Below are 12,269 nucleotides of genomic sequence, written 5' to 3' on the forward strand. Positions count from 1 at the left end.
GTGGTCAACACAGGGTGTGTGTAATGTGTTTACAAGACCGAGTGTGTGTGTGTTGCTAATCACACTCCCTGTCACAAACCTGCTCTTGGAGCCAGTCGCTAGCCACAGTGCTGTGGTTCTAATTAACAGACTAGGGCATTGTGCCCAAGCCGAGCCCTGTTCTTTGGTGTTTGTGTGCCTGTCTGTGATGTTATGTGTGTGTATTTTTGTTGCGTTTATGTGTGCTCCACACTTTTTATTATCACATCCTGATTTTTCCCTAAACCCTAAACATCCTAGAGATATTTCATAATGTGGGGAAAACACCTAGGACCTATTAGCCATATGGTCTCTCTCTCTCTCTCTCTCTCTCTTTTTTTTTTTTTTTTTTTTTTTTTTTTTTTTTTCGCCCTCTCCTCCAAAGACCACTATGTAGTGCGTTACTGTGCCAGGTCTAGTTAGTGGGTGTATTTGTCCAATTACCCAGGGGTTTAAAGCTGCCAATCATGCGGCGATGCCACATCGTAAAGCCTCATTGCTGAGCTGTGCTCTGTGCCTAAATAAACACCTGAGTAAACACCTTGATAATCACTTCAGTCCACACCTAAACACACACACATACACCTTAACACACACCTACTACTACACACCTTGCATGCTCCCCCACCCATGGTTTGGAGTTGGTCTCAGGCCAATGCCCAAAGCCTTGGTCCTCCCACTGTCCGATGTGATTAGAGAATAGAGAAAATGATGATGTAAACATTCCAACTTGGTTCATCAGCAGGCAATGTGGAGTTGTTAGGAAGTGATCTACAGTAATGTCAAATCCGTTCTCAATAAATCTGTCTGTGCCCCTCAACCCTTCTCCTGCTTCCTTCATCTCTCTGTTCTACTTGGCTCGGATCTCCTCATGTCCCTGCTATTATTTATGGCAGTATTATTTATGATGGGCATTTATGAGTTTGTCTTTGGCCCTTATTTTGGGAGGCATGCTGGTGAGCCTAGACAGCAAGAGACTGGCTCACATCTTTCAATAATGATAAGAAAGAACTGTATTCAAACAGGGCTGTATTTTGCACACTGGAAGCAAAACATACATTTCTTAAATGCAAAAAGAGCTTTAATGCAGGTGATAGCTCTTCAAACCTTTTTTTTTTCTTGTTCATTTACTATCTCAGGAGCGAGTGATTGAGAATCTGCGCGAGCAGAAGGAGCGGGAAGACAGGGTTCGGCTGGAGGAGCTGGAACAGATGAGGAAGGAGAACCAGGTATTAAAGGACAAACTTTCAGCCTTGCAGCCCCAGAATCTGTCCCAGAGTCAGCCTGCTAACCCAGTCCTGACACAGAACCAGAGGCCTGATGGAGAGGTCAGTATGGATTGTTTTGATGAAGTTATGATATCTTAGGAGGTGATGTTTTGAGGACAAAAAAGGTGTGTGTGGTATGCAGTGTTAGTCAGTTTTGTAAATATGTTTGGCTATTGTATTACAATTAACCTGAAATATCTAAAACAAAAGTTGTGGTTGAAACAGTGTGCATGTTGATACGAGCACTGTACACAAGATTGATAGTCTGGTATGTGTGTGCACTGCTGCAGACAAACAGCCATCAATACTTCATCGTTATTCACATCATGAGAACAGACTTCACCACTTGTGCCAAGCTCTAAAATGAACCCAAACGCAAAATCTCATTTCACAGACCTCATAAAACAAACAACAAGTACCTTTCTCAAAACCCTTTTACTGTTGAATACTTTAAGAATTAAAAGAATTTACTTTTACAACCACTCTGCAGTGGTTGTAATACACTACTTGCACCCTGGATTTACACTGCTTACATCTACAGTAATAGTAATTCCACTCTCTTACCTCCCTGTGTGCATCCACACTATTGTTAGCAACTCCCTAGCAAAGGGCCTGCCTGCACTTTGTCCCGCAGGATAAAGGGATGAATTAAGAGAGGGTGATTTATGGATGTAAAAGATCCCTCTATCCCTGTTCAGGTGCCAAGTCAGAGGCCTGGCTGTCTTTTTTTCTCTCTTTTTCCTCTCCCAGGCTTACAAGCCAGGACAGAATCTCACCCTGCCAGAATTTATGAGAATGTTTTCTTTTATTCTCATAAAAAGCATACACACATCTCATTCCTGTGAAATGATATTGTGTTGAATGTTGACACCGCACCACATGAAAGGGACAGACTCTTTGTAACAACAGATTCACACTCTGACAGAAGTGTTGCCATAATTGGACTATTTTGGCAGCAATCAGACCTGTTATGTAAACTTGCAGATTCTTCAAAAAGACAGATGGTGTTTATATTTGTGAGTTTATATGTGTGTGTGTGTGTGTGTGTGTGTGTGTGTGTGTCCACCCTTTCAGATTATACCTCCACACCCCATTCTAGTGCTTAGTTGTGTCTAATTTCCAAAAGAAAAACAAAAAAAGCTAAAAAGCTAGTATGTACTGCAGTACTGAACAAATGTAAGAGGGTTGCACTTGCTCTTGTACCTATCAAATTAATGTAATTATGTGATGTAACAATACAACAAGGAAAGCTGGGTTATTTACATAGGACATTTTCTTATTGCACTACTTTTTAAAAATTTTGCTATATAGATTCGTCAGGTTTTGACAGAGACTGTAAAGCAAAATGTACTTGATCTTAATTAGTATGATAAAGCTTGGCGAAACAATTGCATTTCAACACTGTCTTAAAGCCTAATATTCAGTAAATGCTTTTGAAATTGTTACATTAATCCAACACTTGTATGAGAAGCGTCCTCATTTGACGTTAATCTCAAATACCTCCAAAAATGGAGAATTAAGCTTTTTGCCTGACAGCCATTAACCTCTCATGCAGATGTAGAGTTTGTGTTTGCCATCAGGTCGTGTACACACGTTGGCCCACTCACTGTATCTGCAGATGTTTGTATTACTGACTCAGTCAAGCTGTTAGCGGAGCTTTTTATCTTGACCTCAGAGCTCTGTTGACTTCACTGCATCCTCATCCTCTTCCCATAAAACGGTATTTGTTGATTCCGAGGTTAATAAAGGACTTCTGAAACTAAACACTAGCTCTTCAAAGAGAAAATTGTAAAGAACCTCAGGGAAGGCAGTGACCTTTCCAGGGAGGGTTGGCTTAAATTAGCAAGGAGGCACCACACCTCAACTCACTTTTGAGTCCTATTCAAAAGACTCTTTTCAAACCAGGTAGATGTCATATCTTCTTACCTTTTTTGTTGTTGCTTTTTTTTCTTTTTTCTTTTTTGTTCTCTGTTTTTATTTTTTTATGATAATATGGAAATAAGACTAATCAGACATTGATTTTTGCACAGACAGATATTTAATGAGATCGAACTCTGTCATGTCTATGATATAAATAGGAGTCAAAACGTTTTTTTTCTTTTTTTTATGCTACCCAGCCTCTGTGTGGCTGGGTATTCTCTGACCCAGTTCAGATCCTGGTGGCCACACATATTTAACTTATTTGTAATATTTACACTTCAGAGACATTTCCAGGAATGATAATAATAATTTCAGTGACCAAATATGTAATTGTATCTTTACTGGCCTTCCCCCTCCTGTCATAATATCACAAATCCCTGTTGGACCCGCCGTTCTCTCAGCCCCTGCTTTCCCCCTGTCTGTGTTTTCCACTGAAAGAACATAACAAACTCTGGTTCACTTAGGCCTAATGCATTTTGTGCAAGCTAAGATTGGGTTCGGTGTGTGCGCACAAGTGTATGAGGATAGGTGTGGAGGTAATGGGGGTGAGGACGAGGTAAACAATGACTGCTTGCCTTCCAGAGGGTCAAGTGGCCCCCTTTTCACAGCATTTAAACCTTAGTATAGGCGTGTGTACTATATACACATACAGTGACAAGATTATGATACATACATACATACATACATAAAGACTTTTCAAACATTTAGTTGTGCTCTATATATTGTGCCCATGGCTGTATCTCCTATTATGCAGGGGCCAACTTATGCATGTGGTTTATCTGTTGGGTTTGTTATAATGGGAAAGAGGCATTTGTTCAGATTGGCTAGTGGTAATAGTTAACAGACAATCTTTGGTGCATTTTCTAATGACAGACTCAAGCAGAGCTACATGTACAGTCATAGACCTGACAATAAATTGCTCAGTGTTTGTGTGTGTGTGTGTGTGTGTGTGTGTGTTTTTTTGCGCGCTCACTTGATGATGTTTAAACGAATGGCCTCAGCTGTTTCAACAAGTTAAACAATCTTCGCAAACACAGACAGAGAGAAGTAAAGACCAAGCGAAGGAGGGAGCGGTAGGGAGAAAGATAATTCTAGGGTACAAACTTCCTCTGGGATATTTTTCTCAGAGAAGAAAGAATCCATCAGTGTAACTCTCGTGTTGAAAAAAAATTTGAGATGTTTGGAGGTCTCATAAAATCGCAGCCAAAGAGAGAGAGACGGTAATTTTATAATTATAATGACTGAACTCCTAACTCTACATGACGGATGCCCCGGGAGACAACTGATAGACGCAAACCACAGAAAAGCAGGCAGCATAGGAACGGGCGGGGGGCGGGATGAGATCGCATAAGGGGAAGAGATTGGTTGTGCTTCAGCTAGATTGTGACCCTAACCACATACTCAGGATTGACTTACCTTTTCCTTTAGGTTTGAAAGTTGTAGCAATGCACTGTGATCTTGCATCTGACCCTGTGTGACTGTCAAACTGTGTCCAATATTTCAGTCCTAGAGGATGTTATGACTGTACCTGGTTCTTATACTATATTCTTATTTTAATGTGTTTTATCTATTTGTTTTAACTTCTAGGTGCCAGCCAAAGTAGATGGGCTACCAGCAGGAAGCCCAACAGTAGGTTCAGTTATTGTATGCCTCTTTGTGTGTGTGTGTGTGTGTGTGTGTGTGTGTGTGTGTGTGTGTGTGTGTGTGTGTGTGTGTGTGTGTGTGTGTGCGTGCGTGCGTGCGCGCGTGCGTGCGTGCATTTTAGGACATGTCAGACTCTCTCAGCTCTCTGTTACCAGACTTGGCTTAACTTGAATCTGTCTCGCTATATTTTATCACGCTTATTTCAACATCCACTAGCCCTATCTGTCCTTTGTCATTTTCAGCTGTACTCTCTCATTCTTAGCTTTGCTTGGTCAGTCTCAGCTTGTTAGCTTCAGATGTGCTTTGTTAGGCTAAGCTTTACTTTGTCACCATGAGCTGGCATGTTGCCAGCTTCACCTGTACTTTCAGCTGAATTTGTACATGATAGAATGCTTACACTTACAGTTAGCAATGTGGAATACCTAATATTAATTCTATCATACCATGATAACAGTTCCAGATGAGGCTTATCACTTTTAAATATATGTATTGTTTAGGGCTGGGCAATGATTAAAGTTTTAATCGCAATTAATCGCATGATTTCCCTGATTAATCGCGATTAATCGCATTGTTATACGCACAATCCAATAATGAATGCAAAAGTAGTGTATAACACAATTTTATTTTAAATGTTCTGCCATATGAACGAAAGTGCCATAACATTTGTTCTGCAAACACTTAACATCAGCATTTTGTTTATACAGTAGCAGTTAAATACATTTTTTGTGTAAATCTCAACTTAAACAATATAATCAAAGCAAATACAAAATGAAAGCTGTTGTTGCTGATGTTATCCTGTTGGTTATATATAAAATAAAACTGCCCACAAAATCCTGAGCCACAATCATAACATTAAAACAGGCAATTTCTGAGATAACAGCAGAAATTTTTTTTTTTTTTATCAGGGAGTAGCATATATGTTCAGTACCAAATGTCCCTGTTAGAGTGAGGTGAAGCACAAACGTTTCAGCATAATGTCTCTCCTCTGTTTTCATTACAGTCAGAGCATGTGAATGCAGCGCTCACTGTTCATCAATATAATGCACTGTAACTCCGAGGTAATTATGGTTACCCAGTGATGTCCTGTAGTCCCCAGTGAGAGTAATACGTTGTAAAGTTGTAAAGTCCTCTCCTTTTCATACAACTCGATTATTCTTCTTGTGATAGTGCGTCTTGTAAAATCTCATACCTGCCGTCATTTGTTGCGATTCTCAGAATGTTTCTCAGAACGACGTCCTCCACAACACTAATGGGCCTGCAGTCTGTAGTTATCTACTTTGCTATGGCATGTGTTAGCTTCTCTTGCCTTTGTTTATCTATACTTCTCCCACACACTGCATCTAACGTAGTCTGCCGACGCGCCACTGTTTGTTTCGTTGAATGATTTGCTGGTATCAACTGTGTGTATTGCATTTAGGTGATATTTCAAACTGGAAGTACTCCGGTGATAAGAAAATTCAACTTTGCAGTGGTTACAAATAACTTTGGTTCTGTCGACTGCACCGTCTGGAATAACTTTAAAATGAAAATGGCCATGCAAAAGTTCTGTACCCTTTTCCATGTTTGTTGGTTTGTTTATCTGCCAATTATTTTCTTTTCCGGTTCCTGTAAGCGTGGCGGCAGTCAGCACAGACTTTTGCAAAATAAAAGCCTGTGAGCAACAGACTTTTACAATAATAAAAGAAATAATAAAAACGGCGTTAATGCGCGATAAAATAATTGTCGGTGTTAATTAATGAGTTAATGCGATAATAACGCGTTAACTTGCCCAGCCCTAGTATTGTTTGAAGGTACTGCTTTATTATTATGGTATATATTTTATTGAGTTAATTTTTATGTTCCATAGCTGGTTCATAAGGAGTTCAGAAGAAGAATGTATTATTTGCTGACAAGGGACAGCTAAGGCTAATGGATGTAGAATTAAGTCTGACTAATTGCAGTTTAAGCTGAAAGTTTAGGTTAGTCTGACAATGATCTTTAATAAAGAGCAGCTTTTGAAAATCTGAGTCTAAGATGTCCTAAACTGGCCACTGTAAATCTAATTTCAAACTGCCTTAATAATAATGTATGCAGTATACAGTTTTGTGGCAGTCTCTTATGTTTCCGCTCCCTCTGTGTGTCCTGCTTTCCCCCCAAAGACACAAAACACGGAAGAAGTAGTCCGGAAGTGTCCAGACATCACAGATCGTCTGAGGCTTCTGGAGCAGGAAGTTGCTCGCAACAAAGAGGAATCTGGGAAGTCGCAAGTGGAGGTGGAGAGGCTAATGACAGCTCTGAGGGATGCTGAGATGGACAAATCGTGCAAGGAGAAGAAAATTGCTGATCTTGAGAGGTGAGGGTCAAAAATTCATTGACATTTATATCCATAACAAGATACCATCTGGGTGTCCTCAGAAAGCAGTGTCCTTCCAAGTGACCGGATCTTTGTAAGATCTTTATTCATTCCTAAGTGCTCTATTTATAAAGGAGTAATCCACGAGACATAAACTGTCTAGATTGTGTCCTCCCAGCACTTGAAAACACTTCCACACTGTCATGCTTTTTGCCTGATGTAATCACACTCTAGAAATGCACACTGTGACCTATGTACATGTGTTGTTTTTAATCACGTGGCTTAATGTCTTATCATTTGTTTCTGTGTATAAACGTTTGCAGACCTGGGTAAGTACTTCTTTGTGTGCCTGTTGAACAAATCATCATAATACCGCCAACACTGTCTGTAGCCATCACTCTTGACATCATGCCATGACTGTTGGGTTTGAGATTTTCCCAGGTATAAAGTTGTAAATTGTTAGCCTGACAAGCCTGACCCACATCAAGATGTTGGGTTTGGGAACTCTCCATTGACAGAGCTCAATCCGAGGGGCGGGATAAACGGTTGTCTTTCAAATTCCCTCTGCACGCAATAGGATAGCGCTATAACCAGGCAGAGCAAGGAAGAAGGTAGCGAAGCTAGTTGATAGATTAAACTTTTGCCGTATCCGGTCGGCAAAATTCCGAACACATCTTCCTTTTTTAAGAATGACTTCTGTGCCGTTCTTTGTTTTTAACTCCAAATTTCCAGAAGACCGCTGTTCCCAGCAGCAGCAGCCATAAGCCTGCCCACCGACTCTATACACGATGTGATTGGCCTGACCAGAGTTTGTTTTTTCCAGCTCGCAAGTCAACGGAGAGTGCCTAGTCCCCCCTGGCTGCAAATTAAATTTGCTGCCACTAGGGTGCGTCTAGATTTCTAGGCTAGTAAATTGTGGCATTTTGGCTCAAATCTGATTCCCAGAAAGATCAGATTTGACTATCCCAGCGGGACAATAAATGTACAATGCATTTACGGAAAACAATCTCGGTCCTCATTCCTGTCACAGCAATAACACAATGAGAGACTTTATATGTTTCCTCATTCATATCACTGGAGACGTATAGCCTTTCAGTTGTGTTGACTTCTGCGAAGCTTCTTCCCATTTTATTGCTATCGTGAGTGCTATGATGTGTGTTTTCCCTCATATCTTAGGTGTTTTCAAATATGTCTGTAAACCCTGTGTTAAGTGGTTTTGTTTCTGTCTTTGCATTACTGTAAATGCATTCAGCAAATGTATCTATGTACTGTGTGTGTGTGTGTGTGTGTGTGTGTGTGTGTGTGTGTGTGTGTGTGTGTGTGTGTGTGTGTGTGTTTTTGAGTTTGCCAGGAAGGCAGCCAGCAGCATGCCAGTGGGAGGTGGTGTATCCATCCCAGACACTGGCTGTTTATACTACTCTGTTTATTACTAGTGCAGTGCTACTCAATTATCATCTGATTTATGGATTGGCATGGTGTGTGTATGTGCCCACATGAGTGGTTGTTTAGTGCCAACGCAGAGGTACTGTATGTGAGTGCTTGTGTGGGTATTAACTTTATGTGTGTGTCCGTACATGTGTGAAAAAGAAGCAAAGAAAGAGGCATGGTTTTGTGTCTGTACATTGTGTGGGTCTGAACTTAGAATGGTTATAGTTTGTTGTGTGGCAGTTGGCGTGTATGTAGATTGATAGTGGGTGGTGGGAACAATTTTTTAACACTTTGGCCCCCATCAGGTGTGTTAACGCTAGCTAGGATTCTGAATGGCTTGGAATTTATCTGGATGGGCTGCATGTACTGAATCTAACACAGTTTCCTGCCTCATTCATTACCCATTTTACAGACTCTCCACTCTGGCATGGAAACCGTGTGCTGACTGACTCAAACTGTGTGGGTACGCATGAGCATCAAGTATAATAGGGTTATATAGCTCCCGCAGAGTTTGTTCAGACAGTCTACTCTCTGATTCAATATGTCAGTGCATACGTCATGCCTCTACTGTACCTCTATATGTGTCTGCTACTCACCTGCAGTGGCAGAGTATGCCCATGCACATGTATGTGTTAATCCGTGCATTTGGTTTCTGTGCACAGCCATTTGTGGGACAGGAGTGTTTTGGATCAGGCATTGGAAAAGTTTGTTTACACTCAGCTCATCCATCTTATTGGGGCTGCTGTCTCATTAGTGTCAGCCAGTCACTCCTATCAGTCTGACCCCTCCCTGGGTCAGCGTGTACGGGTCAGAGGTCACAAGCAGGTCATCTGCAGGTTATCAGAGCAGGATCCACTGCAGTCATACACTGCCACTGTAATAAATAAAGTAGACTAGATTTTTCTTAAGTTAAAAGCACAGGAACATGAACTTTACAGTATGTACATTGGCTGCTGTAGAGAATAGTGGGACATCAAGTTATTGTAGTTAAAATCTTGTCACGTTATCAGTGGAAATTCTGATTTAACAAAGACATTTAACATGAATACAGGCACAAGACTTTTAGCATATGTGTTTCTCTGCACACATGTGTTATGTGACAGCATTGGCGGATGAGTTTGTCCCTGTGCTGATTGGACTTCTGTGTAAGGCAATGCAAGATGTGGCTGGGCAGAGGATGAATGTATTTTTAATCAGAGTGTTTCTGTTGGAACTCAGTCAGATGGCCTATTAACCACTATCTGGATGGAGAGAGAGAAGAACAGATGAGGAAATAGACACTTTCTCATCCAGTTGGCAATGCAGCAGAGAGTGTCAAAGATGAATGTAGCCAGCAGGTCATTGTAATAAATACCTTCCAGTACAGGGGGAGACTCTCTCACAGCTATTTAATATCTTAGATCTCCTAGTGATCTATCATCAGTGTTAACATTAGGTAGTTATTGTCAGTGTTTTATTTACTGTCATGTGTGTAGGTGTAAATCCTAGCTAATCTGCGTTAGTGATCAGAGATACTGAACAGGCTTTGTGGAAAGCATCTGTATCAGAGGTTAGCACTAATACTAATAGCTGGATTTGTTAAGTAGAGCTCTGAAAGCAATGGTTACTGATCTCATTATGCAGTTTGTGCGCATAGGGTGGACCAAAATGGAAAAATGATTACATGTCATAGTATGAACACACTAGGAATTCATCATTCTAATTTTTCCCTATTAATTAATTTAAGTAACAGTGTGTGTTGTGTGTTTGGCCTGCATCATGTAGTTTGTAACATGGTATTGAATGTCTTAAAGGTACAAGAGAATGAATCCAGTGAGTAGGCTTTTTGAAACATCACCAGTTTTCATTACCCCTAAACATCAGCAGTAAGTATACATATTCAAGAAAGTTTATGCTTTCAAATATCTGCAACAGGTGTGATTTCTAACATGGAAATGAAAAAGATGCTTGGGGGTTATTGGGCTGTATATTGTTATTATAGTTTTTTCCAATTGCTAAAACTCAATTTTGCAAACTAGCCTTGTTTTTATCAAAAATACATAACACAATTCACAAAACCACACACCCAAACTGCAAAATACCTCATATATCCTGCAAAATGAAGCACTGCAACCAAAACTACATATAGTATTATCAAAATCAAACTTTTGCACAAAATGGCACAAACGTCATTCATATTACCAGATTATTGTCTAACCAACTACACACTGTTGGGCGTAATGAAAAGCACTCTCATCTTTAGTATGCTTTGCCATAATATTAAAATAGTTCAAATTGTAGAAAATTCTTCAGATTGTTCACATGCCTACACACACATGCTGTTGAAAAAATTTTTTTCACCAAACAAGTCAGTGCAACATATGCACAGCAGCTATATTTACATTGGACTGAACAAAAATATGCTCACAAAAAAACAGTAAACTGAAAAAGAAAATTGCAGAAAAAATATATAGAAAAAAAGAGGCATCATAGTGCTTACTTCCTGATTGAAGTGGTAACAATTACTGTAACCATTGAGGTGTTTGGCCAGGTGGCACATATATTGGCCAATTAGCTCATGTAGTGTCATTTTGAATGGCAGTGTTTTGAAATGGCAAACATGTGACTTTATGTCAGATTGTTGTGTCTTATGCAGAGAACTGTGTTCAGTGCATTTAAAAAGTGCCATTTTGAATTGCAAAATGTGTGTAAAGCAGAAAATGTGTTTAGACTTTTGGAGACTTGAGAAGAGGTTTTGCTCTCTGTGTGTCAGTTTAAATAACTGTGCTATGCATGTCATTTTAGTGTGTTAGCAATTGGAAAAAACTGTAACCAGTGGAATTATTTTGTATAGTTCTTAATGCTGTTACAGTCCTATACTTTTAAAGTTTCTGTGGTGATGTGGGAGCTAAACTTTGAGAAATAAATCAGGCTCCCAGTCTCACCACCATATCACAACTATTGACGTGGTAAGCACTCTGGTATGTAAGGGAGGGTTTCAGGAAAAGGGAGGTGTGTGTGTGGGTGTGGGTTTGTGTATGTTTGAACAAATGTATGTACTTTATGTGTGTAAGTGTGCACGTGAGCGTCAAGGGTGACACTGAGGAGAATACATATTGGTATAGCGAAGTTGGCGAGGGTCTGTTGGCGGGTAGGAATCAACGGTTCGGACAAATATTCATACACTCACAATCAACCATTTGCACAAACAAACACACACATATCATTTTGGGCCTTATTCTTACGATGATAATCAAACTCCAGATGTTGAGAGCGTCAATCTTTTGAAAATACACACACTGTATACATTCACACGCCAACTCACAAATAACCTCCAAAGTCTGTATACAATATTTCTACATGAATATGTGTGTAAACAGTGTGTATTTGCAGGTGTCCATGCAATTTAGTGCTTTGAAAAAGACACTTCAACTTCCTGTTTTACTATATTGCACCTGCGCTAGAGAAGAGTGTTTCATAACACACATATCAAATACATAAACAATACCATATACTGAATCACACTACATTTTCTCACATTAAAACATCTAGACACACAAGCAGAGTTCTTCTTCTTTAACCTCCAATCTGTTTCACCCTGTCATACACACACAGACAATATGTAAAGGCAACAGCGAAACAGTATTTGTATTGCGATAACACATGTCTAAGCACCATAA

General features: G+C 40.0%; 1 protein-coding gene across 1 annotated transcript in view; it reads left to right on the plus strand.

Annotated features, from left to right (window-relative positions):
- LOC120559318 (ERC protein 2) overlaps positions 1–12,269 on the plus strand; it is an 86,023-nt gene that overhangs the window by 61,189 nt on the left and 12,565 nt on the right. The window contains exons 12-15 of the mRNA XM_039800957.1: positions 1,158–1,346; positions 4,794–4,835; positions 6,989–7,182; positions 7,506–7,511. Of these exons, the coding sequence (XP_039656891.1) occupies positions 1,158–1,346; positions 4,794–4,835; positions 6,989–7,182; positions 7,506–7,511 (431 nt within the window). The remainder of the gene's footprint in view (positions 1–1,157; positions 1,347–4,793; positions 4,836–6,988; positions 7,183–7,505; positions 7,512–12,269) is intronic.

This window comes from Perca fluviatilis, chromosome 5 (genome assembly GCF_010015445.1).
Source record: "Perca fluviatilis chromosome 5, GENO_Pfluv_1.0, whole genome shotgun sequence".
Classification (NCBI taxonomy): domain Eukaryota; kingdom Metazoa; phylum Chordata; class Actinopteri; order Perciformes; family Percidae; genus Perca; species Perca fluviatilis.